The 21,486-nt window shown below is 38.5% G+C and overlaps 1 protein-coding gene across 1 annotated transcript in view; it reads left to right on the forward strand.

The window, feature by feature from the left end:
- Positions 1-1,824, forward strand: part of LOC115246218 (zeta-sarcoglycan-like) — a 4,436-nt gene extending 2,612 nt beyond the window's left edge. The window contains exon 2 of the mRNA XM_029824906.1: positions 1,464-1,824. Coding sequence (XP_029680766.1) covers positions 1,464-1,824 — 361 coding nt within the window. The remainder of the gene's footprint in view (positions 1-1,463) is intronic.
- The last annotated feature ends 19,662 nt before the right edge of the window (positions 1,825-21,486 follow it).

A 21,486-nucleotide genomic window follows, 5' to 3' on the forward strand; every position in this document is an offset into this window, starting at 1 on the left:
AATTAATATATTCAAATGTATATAATATATATTAATATAATAAATACACACACACACACATATAAGCGTCATTAAAGAATCAATTGTCACTAATAATTATCATTAATGCAATAATAATTTATAATCCTATATCATATATTGATTTCTACTTGAGACTAATCGAGAAAATCGAAAATATCTTACTCGGTTAGAAATATACTACCACGTTTTTAACATATTTAAATGAAACGCTAGTCGATTTTCGATGGTTGAATCTATTCTATGACAGTTTTAGTTTTCCTATAGTTCTGACCATAATCTTTTATTTTCTAAAAAATTCTTATTATTAGAAATGTTAATTAATTTTTTCATAAATTTATCTCGTCCGATTTAAGTTATACCGCCTCCTTTCTAAAATATAAAATAACAGAAAAGATAATAAATAGAATAAAATAAAACAAGAACGCACTATGTATGTGAAAATCGAGTAACAATTATTTTGTTGCCATTAAAAAATATTTAACACATTATAAAATAGATTAATACATAATTTTTTCTAATTTGTATCATTTAGTTCGACGATTTATGCATCACTATACATTTTTAATTTTAAAATGACGGACGAATTACAATCAACGCGATTAATAAAGTTAAATTAATGAAAAATTGAAAAAGAAATGCGATAATCCATCTGAAAATGTATAACTAAAATTTTACATTTTGCGCAATACATTTTGAATGTATACGTTACATAAAATACATGTATTAAATATTAATAAACGATCGATATATTATTTCTTTTCAATATTTGAATTATTTAATTTGGAACGCGCTATTGGTATATTATTCTACGCTTTTGACCTAAAACCGCCAAGCAAATTATGTTTAAATCATCGAAAAATTTATAATGCGATACAAGATATATTCGAAGATTTAAGCATTAAAAAATAATTATAATAATTATAATCGTATCTAAATATCGCAATAAAATAACAATTTATAATCCCCATTCCCTATTAGTTTCATTCCTATTTGGTTTTATTCCTACTACCTAAATAAATAAATTGCTTTAAAAATATCTGCTTTAACAAATAGTCGCAATAATTAATTGCGCACTCTAATAATTGCTAATTATTTATAGAAAATCACGTTTAGTATGTTCTAATATTTGTCGCGATCGCGTTTTGAGAGATAATACGACGCATAAACCAATTGGCATTGTTAGTTTCTCTAACTCCTCGCAGAAAATGAATATTTATTATTATTATTTTTTCCATTTTATACATTTTGTAAATTATTTAAATTGTTTGATTTTAATAAATCAAGAATTGTAATTATGTTCAATCAAATATATGATTAAAATGCAGCAATAAATATCACTTATATATATATCGGAAAAATTATAGAAAAAATTATGATTTAATTTCCTCATAAATACTTTTTCATCAGTATTCACGAAACAATACTTGCTTGCTATGTTGCAGGCTCGAATCAGCGACGAGATCATTAAAGATCAGTGCTCCTGAACGAATTGCGATCGAGTCCTGGGCTAGCGAGATCTCGGCGTCCTGCCTGACAGATTTGAAGCTGCATAGCGGCCACGGAGCCATCCGACTCGACGCCAAGTCCGTCTATATGAAGGGTCTGAAGACAGCGATGCCAGTGCAAGGACATTCGTCCAGAGAACAGCAACAACAGCAGCAGCAACAGCACTCCGGTAGATCATCATCACCTCATCAGAGCCAGAGGGAGACTACCATCTATCAGCTGTGTGCCTGTGCAAGTGGCAAGCTCTTTCTCGCCAGGCCGGAGGCCAGTTGTCAGGCGGACAAATCGATTTGCTAATACGAAACAACTCGACAGTCCTGAGTATCACGAAAACACAGGATGATCTGTTACAAATCGCGATAAACTATGTGACTCGGTGATCCTGGCGAAAAACATAAAAGAAAAAGAAAGACGCACTGCGATCGGCCAATCGGCATGATCGGGGACGAGGCCTTCATTGGAACACTGCAAACGATATCAAACGAATCTACCATGCGTCAAATAGACGGAAATACCGAGTGCGACGTATTAGGAATCATGATGAGAGATAGACAGAGAAAAGGAGAGAATACGCTAAATACGGATAGTCGGAGCTAATTAATTATTCCCAGCATGCGCTATTTTTCGATGAATGCGGCGTATTCCCAATACGCCTTTAAGTGCCGGGCGCTTTTTGGGAATTTCCAGTTTATTTAGGGCCTAATCTGGACGCTGACAAGTATTCTCAAGTACATGTCAATTAACTAAAAAAATCGCTTTTTCTTTTTTTTTTGATTTTGTAATTTAACGTCACTCACGTTTAATTGAGTTGCCATATAAGAGCACGATCGGGCGTTGTTGCGACATTAATCCCGCGGTTAAGGCATACGTCAATCTTCTCCGATCGCGGGAGTTTGACGGTGCCAATCTTCGTTGGTGAAACATCCAGCCAGTGAAACGGTCAGGTGTTTTCTCCGCAATCCGGAAGAGAGCACACGCCCGTCGTACGGATACAAAGGAAATTCTCGCGAGATCTTGACCGGCAACCGGAAAAATTCTCTCAAATTCGCGGACATTTGAAAAATTCTCTCCGAAGAATATCTTCAAGCGGCACATTCACCGAGTTCTTTCCTTTAACTTTTTCCCGCGTCAGCGCCGTCGGTCAATGCGACATGCCTTCTGAAGTTCTTGCGTTGCGGAAGATTCGCATATTTTCTCGCGGCGTGCTTGCTTGTTTGGCGTTCCGGATTCGGCCCCCAACTTGTATATCTCTCCCGGCAGGGCGTCGCTCGTCCGGAAGCCCTTGAATTGTCCATCGAGGATCCGTCGGCTGGGAGAATCCCGTGGTACCGTGAATAGATCCTATATTAACTATGTGTACGTAGCACTGTCGCCGACACTACTCCGCGATGCGTATCTCGTCCCGGACTCCCATCTCACTTTTGGCAAACTGTAAGGTTTGTATTCGAGAAGTAAAGAGAGAATTAAAATTTCTTTACGCAATCTTAAGGGGACATATCCCCTTTGAAACCTCGAAAAATGAGTGTATTTTCTAGATTTTTTTGCAGTGCGACTAAAAATTTTTAATTTTTTACAATATTATTACAATATTATTAACTACTTAAATAAAAACTTTCAGCTTAAAAATAATTTTTTTTTTTTGAAGTTGTGGGAATATTTGTAGAGCTCCTCCAAATTTTAGATGGCTGCACGGTGTGCATAAAAACGTTCGTTTATCATATCCAAAATCAAAAATACAAGTTTTTTTTTATTAAACATTAATAACTATTTGCTATCCAAGCGTTTTTTCCAAAATTTTAAAAAATAAGAAAATAGTGGCGTGTTGAAAAAAAGTTTCATTTTTTTAAGAAAAAAATCTATCTTTTTTTATTTATAATAAAATATCGGGGAATCTGATTTTAAAAAGGCTTTGTTAGCAAATGCAAAATCTTATTAGGAACTCGCATGCAAAATTTCAAGTCAATCCGTCGAACGTAGCCCGAGTTTTCATGCACACCGTGCATGAAAATATAAATCTGCAAATATTCGCATAACTTTCAAAAAAAAAAAATTTTTTTTAAGCTGAGTATGTTTATTTTAATATTTAATAATATTGTATTAAATTATTGTAAGAAAATAAAAAATTTTTATCAAGTCGTTGCGCTACAAAAAAAAACTAGAAAATATATTCATTTTTCGAGAGTTCAAACATGTATGCTCCCTTAAAAGATACAAAAATCAGGCGATATTGCGCGCCTAATGTTAAATGCGGCGTTAAGTGCAATGTCAAATTACGCTAAATGATATTAAAAACGTGGCGCTTTAAATATACAGCGCTAATTAAAGATGCGACAGTTACGGATGGGAATTCGGAACGTCGTGCATCGAAGCGAAACGCGCGATCGCTGTTAGACGGCGCCCGGTAAATCGACGACCCCTCCATCTCCCTTTTGTTCCCCATCTCTTCGTAGCACCTTCGTCAGCCTTTTTCGTTCGATACTTTATACCCTGTGTACCGAGTATACGTCTCGCGCAGCGAAACCACTTGTAGGCAAATCGTTCGTAGCACCTCTCCCTCCCACTACGAGTTTCCGCTCTCGTTCAACGCTGGGTGTCACGCGGGACCCTTTCAGGGAGATTACTTCTCGCAAAATCGCTTACTTCTAACGCGATGTCTGTTTAACCCGTGCTCCAATACAAAGTAGAACCGTTGTTGTAAGTAGGGCGACGGCTGCATCGGGCTGCGCGTGCCGCCGGAAAAACCGAGAGAAAGTTAGAAAGAGAAAGAGAACGAGGGAGAAAGGGAGAGTGAGTGAGTGAGTGAGTGAGTGAGTGAGAGAATGAGACGGTAGTTTCACGCAACCGGATCGGATCGCGATCCAGCTTGTACGCTGTACATCGGCCATGTCCATTTATTTATGTATGTGGCAATAAAGTCGTTATTGTTACTATTATTATTAATCGTTGTGTCTTGTTATTCAACATCTTTAATCTATCTCATATCACGCATACAAGTTACTTTTTACACCTTTAACAATTACATTGGACGACGTCATTATTTTATAAGACATTAGAGTCAGATATCGTTGAATAAATAAAATTCCGTCGTCCAATGTGTTATTGGTCCCATTAACCTCACCATTCTTCCTTCATTCAACTGGATGCGCCGCCTGTTCCCGAAGGGCATAATTTTCAACATGTTACAGGTGAATTTATTTTTTTCATTTAAAACAAATGACGAATGTGTTATATGTATATATGTCATATGTATATATGTATATACGCCATATTCAATACATTCTGCAGTTTCCAATTATAGTCACCAATTATAACTCATGTAACTAATAACTGCCGTAAGGGCTTTGTTGCATTGGACAAAAGCCAAAAGTTTGGCAAGCGCAAAATTACAATTAAAAATTTAGCTGAAAAATACAAGTAACTCTCGTCCGATCGCGCCTAATTTATTTGTGAAAGCGCAGACGCTAAAATTTTCGAAACCGCGGCTCGAAAATTCATCCGCTCTCTATTAAAACGCGGATGCTCTGACTTGGCCGCGGCGGCGACGGTACAAAAGGAAAATAGAAATTTAAATTAGAGAATAATCTCAAGACTAGTTCGAACAGCTCGCTGCATAATATAGTATATGTCAAGCGGGCTGACAGGTAACAGAAGCAATCTCATCTAGCACCCCCTTAAACAGCTCTGACGGCAAGGTAATTTTCTTGGAATTCGGGATTAAAATTGCATCCAGTGACGGTGGGGAGGCGGATAAAGCGCACAGCCGAGTAGAGAGGAGAGTTCCGTCGACTAGGGGTTTAAGCGATCTAACGTCGTAAGTTGGTGTGAATTAGCAGCGACAGAGAGAAAAAAAATACTTGCCAGATGATAAAATATCGTGCTGATCTTCTTACGACGCGTGAAGCGAAAGGGAGAGGCGAAGAGAGGAAGATCGGACGCGACGATATGATTGAGAAAGACGTTTTCGAAAAATTGTGATACATTTACGAACCATCTTTCTCTATTACTTTATTATTAAGCTATTTTGTATTTTTAAATTGTGACATCGAATTTATCATAGCAAAATTTACATATAAATAAATAAATTTAATTGTCTTTATAAGCATTAATTAATCAAATAAAATACAAATTTCAACTTTGATTATCAAATAATATGTAATAAATATATTTAATATTTAATATTTAATATTTAATATTTAATATTTAATATCATCCACCGTACCGTCCAGACGAGAGTTCCTGTTCATTCATTATACAGAAGATACCTGGGCAAAGTACTTATCTAAGTGACTGCTACCGCTGGTACTCGTACCTTGTACGTACTCGAGGATCTTGAGCATGCACGACCATAGGATATAGTTGGATGGTAACCGACGACGAATGGTGTTGGTAGCAGCGATCCTCACTGCAGAATAGTTTCTGTAAAGCGTGAAATTGTTGTGCGGGACACCGGAATCCGATAAAGCTTAAATATAAATTAGCCATGCATAACACACGTACATATATACACGCGCATTACACGTTATTACAGTTTTTGTCCGTGAATGCCGTGATAAAATATGACTTTAGATATCATGTCTACGTGGTTTTGAAAAGGCACTCACGCGCGTATGATGATCGATCGATCGTGATCCGTCAATTTCCGAGTGTCGAGTTTAAGCTTATTATATTACGCATCCGTGTCTCAGTAGTATACACCGTGTCGGGTCAGACAGTAGTAAACTCGCGTACGCGACTCCGGAGTGAAGGTATATACGTAATGTCGGCAGTCGTAAATCTAATGATTTACACCGGCAGGAGAAAGACAAACGAACGGATTTATCTCGCGCAAGTACAAACTTATACGCGATGCTGACTGAAGTAAACATTCATGAATCTTCGCGGGAATAACAGAATGGCGTTCGCATCGACAAGTTCAATCTCCGAGCGTGCCTTAATCCCTTTGCATATCAACTCGATCGAGTTACGCTCTTCGCCGATCTATAATTAACCTTGCCTTCTCGCCCTTTATTTTTAAATCCGTCTTCATCCAGTTACGCATCCATTTTTGCATCAATGATCGAAAGCGAACGGCTACTAACGAGTACACAGTCAGCCGCGAATAATTTGATTTACAGCGAGAGTTTATTACAGGCAATTCTACGCGTAATGCATCTGTATTTTACAACTGCGGCAAATGGTGGTAGTAGCTTCGGTTGACATATTAATTTCTGGAGAGCTTAGTTTGATGCGATCAAAGGCTTTTTGCAGCTGGCATAGAAGATTTGCGCTGTTAATCCGTTTCGAGGGTTAATCCGCCGATCGTATAGATACACATCGCCAGAAAATCAATACTTTCTATATCCCTCCCTCGATTATTATTTATAACCGCTTATTATATCGCTAATCTATATACGACGATTTGGCAACAGGAAAATCGTCGTCTTTGTCCTCATTCAAGCATCGTGATTTCGAAAGGAAGACGAATTCCCCGTCACAAATTGCGGGTTTTGACAGGGGCAGATGAAGGGTGAACACGTCTCATAGTAGGTTTGTCAAGAAAGAGTTTGTGCGAAAGAGGAAGTAATTTATTCATTTGGCAATCTTGATCAGGGAATTTAGAATTTATATTCTTAGCGGCCGAAAGTGTCGAAAGTTGTGTTTCGAGCTTCTTATTCAGTAAACATTTACTTGCTCAAGAAACAATAGCCCATAACACATTTTCAAATATTGATTCTTTTAATAATTAATATTTATTTTGTCTAAACACGTGTATTATATATATACGTAGTATTTTATAAATATTTTAATAATGTTATCTAATATATATATATATTTAAATATTTTGTAAAAATGCTTCAAAAATTTTATTCTAAATATTAAATTAATTTACAATGGCATTACACATGCACAATGCTATAAGAACTAGATATTTGAAAATGTCACATGTTATTTAATATCATTGAAATAACATTATTAATTAATAATTCTCTGCTTACAAGATATGGCTTTTAAATTTTTAAGCAATCTGCGATGCTATAACGCCAATTAAAATTCAATACAATTACGATCCATTAAAAAAAAAATTATTATTTAGTATAATTTATCTCATAGCGTTATTAACATCTTTACACATAGCCAATAGATAAGAATAGCAGAGAGACGGGTTAACACTCGCGGTTAACGTTCTCGGAACACCTGGATTTTGCGCTCCCGTCATCGTGTGTGAAAGAGCCGTGCGGAAAGTGGCGGCAGGAAAGCGTACACGCGGCGGGGGGTGGACGAGGGAACGCCGTAATGGCAGCTAAATTCCTGCAACGGCCGGATGCAATTTAATGCCAGTCGTCGCGGCGCTATCATCGCCTCGCTGATGCAATATCTTTCAAGTTTCCGGCGTCTAGTTAGTGCGGAACGAGCTGTTGATAAATCTCTCCCCTCCTCCACCCCCCTGGCATAGCCGTCCCTCCTCTTTACCTACTTGCCCTTCTCTCCCCCTCCCCCTCTCCCTCCCCATGTAACACCCCGTCCTCGTCCTCGTTGCGCGGTATGTGAAGGCCATTTCTCCGGGGCGGAATTACATCCCCTAAATTGTAATTTTGTCGGGCACCGCTCTCGAGCAGCACTCGCATTATTTCCCCCTACTATGCTTGTACCTTCCTTTCGTTAAAGAGAGAAAGAGAGAGAGAGAGGGATTGAGGGAGAGAGAGAGGGAAAGTTCTTCTTCCTACCCCGTTTAGTCCCAAGTAGGGGCTAACTTGCCGACGTCGTCTTGAACGGCGTCGTATTCCTCGCGTGGCACGTGTCTGCGAGCGAGCATCGATTTCCGGTTACCGTTCGACGGAGTTTGGGATCCGCGAGTCGTTGAAATGTGACCGCCGTGAAAATTAGATGCAAATTTCACCGCGCGTTTCGCGCGATCGTTATGACGGGGCGAATTGTAAGGGAAATTTTGACAGCGATTTCACTCATTGTCAGTATGCCCAGCCACGCTATAAGTTCGTTGATACGATAAGAGTAAAAATATAATAAGGACGTATCGGGAGAATCGAATGTGACATCTCGATAGTAAAATATCAAGGAAAATAAAGCGCGAAAAAAATTTCAAGATATTTTACCGCGCCACGCAATTTTATTTAAACCAGAAAAATCGTCGATACATCTGTTTGAAAAAAAAAAAAACTGCATAAATGAAGATGTAACAATATTCGGAATTATGGTGTCGAGATTATGAAAATTCGCGAATGAATGAAGATTTAAAGAGGAATTAATAAGTGACGTAATGACAATTATATTCCATAAATACCACGAATTTTTAAAAGAGGGATGAAGAAATGAGACGCGCGAGACGTCGAGGTTGCGCGCGAAACTTTAGAAGGGTCGCAAGATTAAACTGATCTTTAAACATTAACGAGCAGAACTTTAACGACGTCGTTATGAAATTAATTATTAAAACCGCTCGATAATCGTCGAGTGCAGAAAGTAGCCTTTATCCCTTTTCAGCCGAACTGCCTTCAGAGGTTGCAGGACAAATTGCATCGAATTATCTTGAAAGTGTCTCTTTTCCTTCTCCCCATAGTTCCCATGCTATAGCTTTGCTATGAGCCATGTAATTAACATTAAACGAGCGGGCGAGGCAGAACCTTTTCACTTCCGAATTGCAGTTCTCTTCTGCTTATGTGTTTCTTTCAAAAAAAAAAAAAAAAAAAAAAAAATTTGAAAAAAAAAAAAAAATTTGCGAAGAGACAATAGATATAATTAAACGCTGCGTGCTTTGTATGACTTTTTGGCAAACGACGCGATTTTCAGTAAAATATACAAGAAAAAAATATACACGTGTACGCACAATAAATTTAATAAAAATAATACAAGTAAAAGCTATCATTTCAATTGTTACACATACGTTATTACAAAAAGTTTTAATTAATAATAATATGATAAAATTTGTAAGAGAAAATACGAAACCTTTATTGGACATCACATAATGACAATTCCATTTTCATTACCACAGAAAAATGAAAAATTTTTGTTTAAACGATTGTCACTCTCCATCGTTTTAAAGCTGATTTGTCACTTATAAGTTTTATTATAATATATCTGGGTTATATTACTGCAACACAACGTTAGCTATCGTTTGCAAAATTATCAATTCAAAGATATCAATCGCCTTAAATTAATAAGACTCGTCTTACATACATCGATACTCTCTATATAATGGCAATCTACATATATTCTTAATTATTCAAGCATATATATAAATTAAGAGTTTGCCTTTATGAGTGCGTCTATTTTCACGAAGAAGATATCAGGAACAATCAAAATCCAATGAGAGGCACTATCTCCGATTAAAGGGCCATCTCCAGTAAAATTGAAAGACGACGCGTCGCTTTCTACATTTTAGAGCGATAAGAAGATGATGTTCGTTCTTCATGCGCGATAACACGTTATAAGATAAATTTATAATTTTCGAAACATTTGCACGATCAACGTATCTGACAAAGGTTTTATCGGCGATGATAGAAATTAACGGCGCGTTTGGTACTTTCGTCGACGCGGTTTTAAGCTCTCCGGATAATTAACTAAAATAATTAGAGGAAGAGAAAGAGACGGATGTTTCGCAGAAGACGCGGCTGGACGGGCTAGAAGAAGCGGCGAGTCGCGCCTTCGGTGATAAGTTCGCTGATAAAGTCTAAACTTCGCGCCAAGCGTGTATCACGGCATTATCAATCATGCCTTCTTGCTTTCTCGCATGCACCGCTACCTGACATTCGTGTACGAGTCGTAGCAAAAAAGAATCTCATGAGTTAGCATCGATACAGATGAAAAGATTTTATTTGCACAATATTTAAAATGTTAATTACTTAATTAAATATACCATTTTTTTTATTTTTGTCTTTTTTATATATGATATCTTGTTATATTCTCAAAATTCTTATAATCATTTGAATCACTGTACTATTTATATTTTATGTTACGACTTGTATACTACGTATATCGAACATATCGGGGATCGCATGAGGTTCGAATACACACTTTGGTCGAGAAGTGAAAATTAATTATAGAACATTCGCGTATATTGCAGCAGAACTCGCCATTGACTGCAGCGGTCATTGGCACTTCTGCAGATTGAAAAACTTCTTGATACTTGAATCGTATACGATCGCTGACACTCGGGTAATTTTTCTATCTGACGGACGTCACGTCGGATCGTTTACTTTCCACCCTAAGATCGACAGATCGGAGGAAAACCAAAGCTAGAGGGAACATTAATGACAAATCTGTGAACGTTAATACTATTATTAGCATTGTCGTTGCGACAAGATAGATAGGGGAACATGCAACGAGAGAGAAAGAAAGAAGGAGAGAATAAGAGAGCGAGAAAAAGAACAAAGAAATATTAATAGAAACGAAACTCGTTGTCGTAGAAGAAAGAGGAGAACAGTGATGGAAGTGCCGTTCGTTCTCTGAAATCGAGCTCGATCTAACACAATCAATCAAACGGAAGCAAATCACAGGAGGAGCAAGAAAAAGTGGGCGACTTCCGAAAAGAGAGGAATCGCCTTGGAAGAAAAAGGGGAAGAGGAACACGTCACACCAGCCGGAAAATGTAGAGAGAAAGATAAAGGGAGAAAGAGAGAGAGAGAGAGAGAGCGGCTCTCTCTCTCTTCCTCTCTCTCTCTCTCTCTCTCTATATACGACGGAAGCGGCACAGGCGTCACAAATCAAAGACGCGGTGACAGTTAATTCATAACTCGCAATCCCCATGACCACCTCCGCCGCCCCCGCCGTCCATGTCATTTCGTTCCCCCGCGTTCCAATCTGTGCCCCCCCGCGGGAGTTGTGCGTGCAACATATGCACCTTGGGGGCGGACACCCCGCCGGCTCGCATTGTGTCGCGCACTTTTGTTTCTTGCCGCTTCCGTCGCTTTTCCGGGCCGTTCGCAGTTTTTCCGGCGGCGGTTCCGAACAGTTCGCGCGCGACGTGTCGTGGCGTATTACGGCGAAACGAATAATTCTCAAGGGAGACTAAACGCGGCATCATTCTTTTCTTTCTCTCGGCGATTATACATGTCACCGCTGCGAATTGTTGAAAAGGTAATTTCACGCTAGAAAATTAACGTATTAACATTTGTTTCTTTTTTTTTAATAAGATGTATAATATTCCCGCGAACAAATATTTATTAAAAAATACTAGTTTACTAAGCAAACGTAAAATAATATTATATGTTCAGTTTATATAGTTAAATATATTTAACTGATTTAAATTGTTTTTTCATATTATTAAAGAGAAAACAAGATTGTATTTCCACATTTGTAAAATGTCGAAGTAGAAATTTATCGCCATCCAAAATCCTCTTAAATAAACCGTCATCGATAATTTAGGAGTTCGCTCCCGCTTACGTAACTACATTCAACTTATCCATTCCATCATCGTGCCACATCCGCTCTTAAGATATTTACAAAGAATCTCAAAGTGTCACATATACTTAATAAATCGCAAGAAAATTCCGATGACAACCGAGCGGCCACATTCTATTCTTCGATCGCTTGCTTGACGACAGGAGAATCGGATTAATTATCACACCAACGAGATTAGCTTTCATTAATTATACCATTTCACCGTTATTCGATGTCGGGCAACTGTTTCACCTTTATCTCCATCGTCGATCTATTCAACCGCATATTCACCACTATCGCCCTGCTAGCCGCCCTTCCAAACCGACTCACCGTCATGTTTCGTGCGACCGACGTACACTGAATGGGCGTTCATAGCTCATTTACATTAATACACGGGAAACACGAACACGCGTTCGCGCGCGAGAAAGAAAATTATCCACCGGCCAAATGCAACAGCTGTAAAACGGAAGTTTCCGCGCGCGACGTGGATCGCCAGGCTAATTCTTCGCGCCTCGAGCTGCGTCGCCCATTAAATTATTTCCATTATAAGAGAGTTTCATTGCACATTCTAGCACGCCCTTCTCGAAAATTCCCATCAGCGTGAAGATTCATGCAAAATGCGTCACTTTGGTTTCCAATCAAAGCGACTCAGCTCGTTCGAAGAACCGCCCGAAACTCGGGGGTTGAGATCTTCTGTCTTCATCGAAAGAGCAAAGGATCCGCCATGCGCGGGAAAAGATCGCAGACGGGAACGACGAAATTAGCTCCCTCGATAGGGATATAACTTTGGAAAGCTCGACTAACGTTGCGTTTCCATGAAACAGAAGTTTCCCGGGCCGGAGACGGTAAGTAGTCAGGCTCGGTAGGTATCGTTGAAATATTTAAGAGCCACTTTACGTCAACAGGCGTCGTTTCTACTTAAGCCGCGTCGACGTGTTAGCGAACGATAAATTGGAGTAATCGCGACCAAAGGTTACGGGTTGTACCTGGTAACAGTCGTCGCTTGTTACGTGTGAGAGATGAGTTCGAGACCCTTACCAATTCAAAAGATGAGCCAAAGATCTTCTAGCAAAAGCACAATCTAGATAGATTTAGAGAAATCCTTAGTGGATCTTTACTCGAAGACAAGTTTCTGAGAAATATCGATAAAGATGTTATATATATCCAAGAAGAAAAAGAGATAGAGAGAGAGAAGGAGAGAGAGAGAGAGAGAGAGAGATCTATTCCTTCTACAAAAATTCTAACTTTTTAAAACATTTATTTTTAAAAAGTAATTCTTTTTTAATAAAATTTGCTTTCTCTCTCTCTCTCTCTCACTCTTTCTCTCTCTCTTTTACGTTTATAAATATTATATAATGTATTCCTTTGCTGAATTTCCAAAGACATTAAGTAAGAAATACGAAGGGACATACAGTGTTAATCTAAAATGCACGCAGATTCGAAGATTTCTTACGGATTGCACGATAATCATTTCTCAATTTGCGCAATCGGGTTAATGAGGGGGCAGCCGGTTCACCCTCGGCTCAGCCGGCGATGCTCGATTGCCGGTACTTTAAAGGGCCTAATCGATGTCTGATAGGGCAACATTATTACCTAACGCCAGACCTACGGACCGTGCCATTATCTCACCTGCTACCATTACGCAAGGCCGCCCGCCACCTTTCGATTCCGCGGATTATGCCGTCGTATCACGCCAACTCGTTCGTAATTTACGCTGCGTCCTGAAACTAATAAGAGAAATTAAACGTGCTTTACATGGGAAAAAAGAATGACAAGACGGTCGATTGAAGGGCGTCGAACTGCTTGACTTAAAAAACAATTTGTAGATTTAAAAAAGAGCGAATTAAAGAGAGAGAATTAAATATAATTATATTATATGGAAATTTTGAAATCTTTTGTAATATTTGATTATTTGATTATATAACGACATATGCATTATTGCATATGCCATTATATCATAGATTTTTATAAATCAATCATGATGCTAACATACAAAAATATTTATATCTCAGAAACGGTTGAGCGGTTTTTTTACTCAGTATAGTGTATCCTATTTACCATATAAATATTGAATAGTTTTTTTTAACACCCTGTAAATGTATGTATATAATACGAAACGTATTTTATTTAAACAAAAATTTTATATATTAATATAATTCTTTTTCTTTCAAAAAGTTAAATTTTAATGATTCGCTTTAGTCAAGATTTTTATTTTTCCTCAATTTCTACAAACTATCAAAAATGTATTAACGAATTTCGAAGATATTAATTTAATATCCAATTATTAGCAGAATATAATGGTAAAATCAGTTGATTGCATTTTGTTCATTATATAAAAACTTTTGCGTATGAAAATTTAATATACCTATATAGGTTTAATATTACTTGCGTCTGATAAATTGATTTATATCTCATTTAACATACACGTATATTTATATAAAAAGTAATCGATACACGGAAAAGCTGTTTCGTCGGAAATCGATGCAATCGTGAAAATCGTTTTATATCTACTACTTTTATCTTTTCTCTCTCGTTAGTTTAATAATCCAACATAGCCTTGTAAATCCGTCGAAATCAAACGCGAGCCGTCTCGAAGATTACACCGCGTTGTGGGTATTTAGACATTCTTTTATCTTCTCTCTCCGATTTCTCTATTTAATCAATATAGGAGATATCGCCATTACGTCCCGACGGGAGAGGAGCGGCGACGAGAATTTTCTGTCAGCTCCCACGAGGTACTCTACCATACATGGCGAGATCGAATGCTAATTCCTTTAGGCGCCTCGAGACCGGAAATTTGAACGGGATTGAGTCCGGACGGGCGCACCCTTCTCGAAAATGTTCGCCATGAATAACAAAAAAGTAGACTATCGTAGGCGGCCTAACGAGTCGGGCACTCGAAACGAGATTCAATTAGGACGACCGACCCTGTCTGACCTGTAATTCCCGCAACTACTTTGCGCGTCAGACTGTCGCCAATTATTTTCATCTCATTGTCGAATGGTATATTTGGTATTATAATAATAAATTCAATTAAAAATATATGTAAATTTACATGTTAGTTTACAAAAGTTAATAATCTTCAGGCTTCACCCATACACATATTAAATGATTTTAAAAATTTATTTATATAATTTAATGACTTTAATAACTGTCTTAGAGCCACTTTTGATTTGGGACTAAATTCTGATTAAGTTAATCAACGATTAATTTATCATATAATATCTGCAGTATTTTTTTCTTTTTTTTTTCTTTTTTTTTTTTTTTTAACGAATAGAATTATTAATTTTTTTTTTTTTGTTAACGAATAGAATTATCAATTTTTTGTTGTATAATACATAAGAAAAGATTAAATTAATAATGACGAATTATATAGTTATTAGAAATTTTAATTATAGGCAATTCTGTTAGTTGAATCAATCGTCGATTAAATAAATTAAAATTTGATCAAAGCTCTTAGTTTATATAATCTCTCACGTAATCCGTATTTTATCTTAACTAATTTTTATTTTTTTGAAAGTATGCTAGTTTTAGAATACCATAAATCCAATCTTATATTCAATCTCTGGTCAAACTTTCCAATCTTTTTCCCGCGCGCTTAAAAATTCCGCGGAAAAACGACTCATACGCTTTACTCCGAAGAACCTCTCGTTTCTCAACCGCAGTAGGGATCTCTCGCGAAGCTCGCGGCACCGGCGCACCTTCATAATGCATAGGGCGAGCCGTACGCACACCAGAGGTATTAAAGCGGGAGCACGAACCGGCCGCGCGCACCTTGGAGCGCCGCAAATTACTTGAGAGCGCGTTCCAAATCCTTCGATCCGGGCACGCCAACGTCGATATCGAAACTATCTATGCAAGAGGAGAGCGAAACGAGAGACGAGTGAATGAACCATGAGGAAAGGGAGAAGCGGGAATAAACGGCTCCGAACTGCGGGGCCCCCTGACGAAAACGACGACGACGACGACGAGGATGACGACGAGCGCCAAGAAAGGGGGATGAGTCTTGAAACGCACGTGCCGCGGATTGCGGCGGCGGACTTAGCAGGCGACCTCGCCCGCCGTCGGAGTAGGGCTGCAAAAAGCATCCCGCGGGAAACACGTGCTTCACCCTTTTCAGTTAACGCGTCGACACGGCGCGCGGAGGGGAGATAAAGAGAGAGAAGACAGCCGGATGGAAGAGGACGGCAATAGGCTTTGCCTAATGGCCTGGGTCGCCCACCGCAGAGATCGGCTGATATTCGTCAGGAATGGGTTGGGTAGATTCGCGTCTTCCTCGACCCTCGAGTTCTACTCTCCTCGTCGCCCGAATCGTTTGCGCGAGAGCGGCACGCCGGAAATCCTTCAATGCCGCGAAGCTCCTGACGTTTCACGGAGGAAACGATTTGAATAATCGTTATATGCGCGGCGGTAGCTCGCAAACGAATTTGTTATCGGTGGCCGGATGCTCTTTCCCGAGATGGGCTGCTGCTTGGGAAAATTGAGAGCGCGTGGTCGCTAAGCGATTTTCTCCGCATCCTCGTCGGATTCTCGTCCAGAATGCGAGAGCTCGGGGATACACAGCGCGGAATAATACGCGCACATTACGAGGTTTTTTCTTTCTTTTTCTTTTTTTTTTGCAGCCGTGGCGCGCCGCTACGAGGCAGCGGGCGCGTTAATTTCTCGGCGAATTTATTAAACGTCATTGCCGCGCACCTGTACCTCAAAGCGGAATCGACGCCGAATTTGGCGCTTTTACCGGCGGAAACCCGATATGCCGACAAAGAGCTGATTTTCCCGCGGCCCCGCCTGCATATACCGCATTCTATAAACGATCGGGAGCACACACTCTCTGTCTCTCTCTCTCTCTCTCTCTCTCTCTCTCTCTCTCTAAGAAGCGACGAGCGATGAAACTCGGACGATGTAGTAAAATGACGAATATGTAAAATGTATGTCCGCGTCCGGGGATTAAAGCTCTTAGCAAAAGTATTTTTCCTACGTGCAGAAATTATCACGTAAGCTCGTGAATCTTGTTAGGTATCTTGAATAAAGTCCACAATGTAATTTATTATTTAGGAAACTCTCACGTTTCGCGAGCGTCCATCTTGCGATGCGAATATTTCCCGAGATAAATATATCTCGCGTAAAAATTCCTCTTTAATTAGCACACGAAGCGCGAGGGAACCCCGCAGCGAACGAGCGATTTATGCGTGTAAACAACACGGGAAAAAAAAACATTAATGCGACTAATGATACGCGAGAGAGAATGCGTTACCGATGAACAACTTTATCGCCTGATGTTATATTTGTCACGCTTTAACTTCTCATTTCCATGCATACGTCGAACACAAAAATATCAATTTCTCTTTCTATGAAAAATGCAGATTTTCTTACGCATTATATCACGAAATTTACTTGGAAAAAAGACGCAAAAGATATCTAGTTCTTACGCGTCTTGATAAATGTCTGAATGTGTGAATATTTATGTCATTATAAAATTTACATACGTGATGCATTTTTTAATTAAAAAATAAAAATAAAATCGAGAAACTTTAAAGAATATTTCGAATTAATTCAACGGATGAGAAAAGATTATGAATAGAATCATATTTATGGAATCTACTGTTAATTTCCGGTTAAAAAAGATCATAAATGATATATCAAGGAAGTACTTCGTAATTGCCAGCTTTATCTTCTACGTTCAATTTTAATCGTCGTAAGCTGTCATTGAAGGATGATCCATAGTACGCAAGGTGAAACGTTTCTTTTGGCGGATAAGCCGAGCCGGAAATGAGAAAATACCTCGAGAACTTTGCCCCCCGGGAATTGCTCGATGGAGAGAAGAGTATCTTTCGGACGTTTTTCCTTGCCCCCACATTATTAATATACAAGCGAGAAGGAAGCAAAACGATGCCGCTTTCTGAACATTTCACTCTCTTTTTCGCAGCGTCGACATCGTCATCAAGGTAAGCTTCTTAAGGTCTCATTACTCCGAAACCTCCGACATTTTCTCTTAAAACGGTAACTGCCATCCTTCAGTACAGACAGCTTCCTTTTAATCGACACAGTTATATCCGTCTGTAAAGAAATTCTTGCAATCCACGAGATATAATTTCTATGGCGAAAACACAGTCTTCGCGAAGCAAAAATTTTTATTCTCTCAATAAAAATATTTTTCTTCTATTTCCTTTAATTTTTTTTTTTTTCATCTCGCTTTGTTACAGGCTATAAAAACAATATGTATTTTAACCGGCATGTATTTCAATAGTAAAATCTTGCGAAACACATATATGTTTTATTAAAATTAAGGTTTAAAAAAAGCAAATTAAATACGATTTCACGATAATTACGCTGCTTCGATCATGCCGATATGAAGCGCGCGAGTTGTTTCGATAGTCAAGATAATAGATTTGCCTGTATACGCAAAATAACAATCTGCGAGAAGAGCGGGACGTGATGTTTTCCATGAAATAAAGCCTCGTCGATCGAGCGGCGATTTTCGATTATCGTCGCGGCGCAGATAGATACAAGCTCGTAGATCGCAGAGAATCTGCTACGGCCGAGATTATTCGCGGTCGCAGGCAACCGACTCGTTCCTCGTTTCGCGGCTAAATTGCCGTTCCGCGATTGGCAGGTCGTCATCGATTCAACTGGCCGACGCGTCCGCCGTGCACTATTATTGCACGTGTATGTACATACACGACGATAGGGGATGTGGTCGCTGCATCTGCAACGCGGTTACTCTTTGATTGACGTACGTACTTTTGCCGTCGACGACATCGATGCTCATATGATTCCCATCCAGAATGAGATTTCACAGTCGGAGAAAGGTGCACGAGTGTATAAACGTAAATACTTATAAATCGAGAGTGATAGATAGATATAAATTTATCCTTATTTAAGGATGTTATAAAGAGGCTATAATAACTCTTTTAAGCACACATAGAAATTACAGTTATAAATATAAAGAAAATATTTAGTAAAGCGTAACAAGGACAAGAGAATAATGCTATTATATTTAATTTATACATGAGTTGTGTGTGTATAAGATTTTACTTATACACGAATTATATGAGTTTATTTATGTGCACGATATATATTATGAATTGTAAAAAGCTAAGTTAATTTAAAAAATACTAAGAAATAAACTGTTTTAATGTTGTAATGTTTTAATGTTTAACGTTCTAGTGTTCTATTTTTCTATTTTTCTAATGTTATAATGTTACAATGTGTTATTTTAATTTAATTGAGTTTATTGTAATGTGTAACAATATTAAAATGTAAAAATGTAAAAAATGCAAAGATGTAAACTAAAAATAAAATAATAATAATAAAAACTAAGGAATAGATTAATAAATGGAATAAAAAATAATTTTAAAAGACAATTATATAAATGTATAGCATAATTATAAATAAAAATTATATAAAAATATAGCATAATCATAAATAAAAATGATATAAGTAGGATATTATACAAAAAAGAGAAAAAAAATGGAATACAAAAAGCGCAAATACACTTTTAACTGACATCTGTAAATCAAATTGTTGTGAGAAAGAAATTCTTCGCAATGGATTTTTTAATGATTTTTAGAGAGAAAAAGAGAGAGAGAAATCTTAAAAGAACGACAGCAAAGTCATATGATACCATAATTAAGTAATTAAAAATAAAACAATTCATTTTTATAAAATTTTATCATAATTTAATGATGTTTACTAAATAAGGAGTTATTTTTAAATAATTATTATATTGTTAAAAAATTAATGTTGATGTAGTTATCTCTTCTTTTATTTAAAACGATGCAATGCTTCATCAAAACTTGAAATGCAAGAGCAGAAACCAACTAGTAATCGTAGAAAAGTCGATCCAAATTAAAGATAAACCAAAGACGAGGCAAAAAGAGAAATTTGCATCTTTGTAAGTAACCTAAAGAAAGAACTTTGTTTCTCGTTACTTCGCGATCGAGCCACAGCGCGTATTCTATCCATTTTTTTTTTTTTTTTTTTTTAGGTAAAACTCGAGTTACGGGCGCGATGAAAAAGATTCATAAAAATTCTTGTGCATCTCGTAACACCCCTCGCACACCACTCGCACCAACGAAACTCGCTTTCTTTCTCCATAACGTCGTTGCGGTGATAAGTCAACCGCCGTGCACAAAATCGACGAGGAGGCACGACGAGCGGAGGGGGATCCCAGAATTTAATAACCATAGGTTCCTCTACTCAGTATGAAGGCTGGATGTAAGGCATGGATGTAATCTTGGCGGATAACTCATACGTTAAGAACCGGAGAGGACACATTCCGGCGTCGCTAACAAACGCTATCAACCCCCGGCTGTCGGCGTTCGCCTCGCCCCCGCCACGTCGATCCCGAGTTGTCTGGGCACGTAAAGGGGATGGCGCGCGCGAGCCATCGCAACATAATTCTAATTTTATTGCCGTACCAGGATGCGCGCTCGCGAAGGAGACGCCGAATTTATGGGCAATTTTTCTTATTAATTTTCATAACTTCGACATGTGAGCGCGGTAGCGCGACAAAGCGCGCCTCCCCCTTTCTCCTCCGCTCTTACATCCTTTCTCTCTCTCTCTCTTTCTCCCTTCCAGTCTCATCGCTTTCCTTCCCCTCATCCTCGTTTCCACGGGATCGGAGGTTGCGATCGTCGTTTCGCTATCGACGTTGCACGTGGGACGGCATATTTCCCTCGTCTTCCCGCGATCCTTATCTTATCGAACTACACAAGTTATGTCCCGAGGGAGATTCTGGATACTTTTGTGCGAGCGCGAAGAGGAATAGATCTCACGGAATAGATCTAGACCTCTGTGAATCTGGAGCAGATGGCAATGTTAACAACGATAAAACATAAGGCGGAATGATTTTAAGACATGTTTATGTCAATGTGATTCTTTTACTTTTTATTATTTTGACGAGATGTTTGAAATGTGTAAGTTGCAATTTTCTTGAAGAAATAAATTCTTTTTATTTAAATATGTACATATATATACGTATATGTATGTATGTAACAAAATTATCTGTTCTCCTCAGTCTTCTATTAAATTAAATCGATTAAATCACGAAGCTTGCGATTTGATTCACGACGCAACAGGACACTCGAGCGATGTAGCAATTTAAGATCGTCGCCGAATTTCATAAACCGAGCGCCAAGAAAGGCTGGAGAAACTGCGGATGAAATTTTTCGCGCACCAGAGTGGAAAGAAGCATCTTCGACGTTTCGAAGTGGTAAATAATGGAGGGTGACGAACGGAAGTATTGCTGCAGGCTGTTGCGATGGGTGAGGAGGGAAGGGGAAGGACGACGACGGGATGCGGCGGGTTGGTGAGACGACGGGAGAAAAAGATCGAAAATTGCACGGTAAACTCGTGCCACGATTTCCACCTCGACGCGGTAAATTGAGAATAAACAGACGTAGAGAGGCGAGGCCGATGGAGCCTCTATTTTGCATCTTGCGACATTCGCGAATGAATCTAGTGAGAATCCGTGTTTGGTTTCATTCCTTGTGGATGATCAATGCGGGAAAAGAGATACCTTCCAAATAGTAATAGACAATAATAGTACGATGAAAAGAATCAACTTCTTCTTCCTTCATATTTCGA

The sequence above is a fragment of the Formica exsecta genome, unplaced genomic scaffold (genome assembly GCF_003651465.1).
Source record: "Formica exsecta isolate Colony F162 unplaced genomic scaffold, ASM365146v1 scaffold1414, whole genome shotgun sequence".
In the NCBI taxonomy this organism is placed as follows: Eukaryota; Metazoa; Arthropoda; class Insecta; order Hymenoptera; family Formicidae; genus Formica; species Formica exsecta.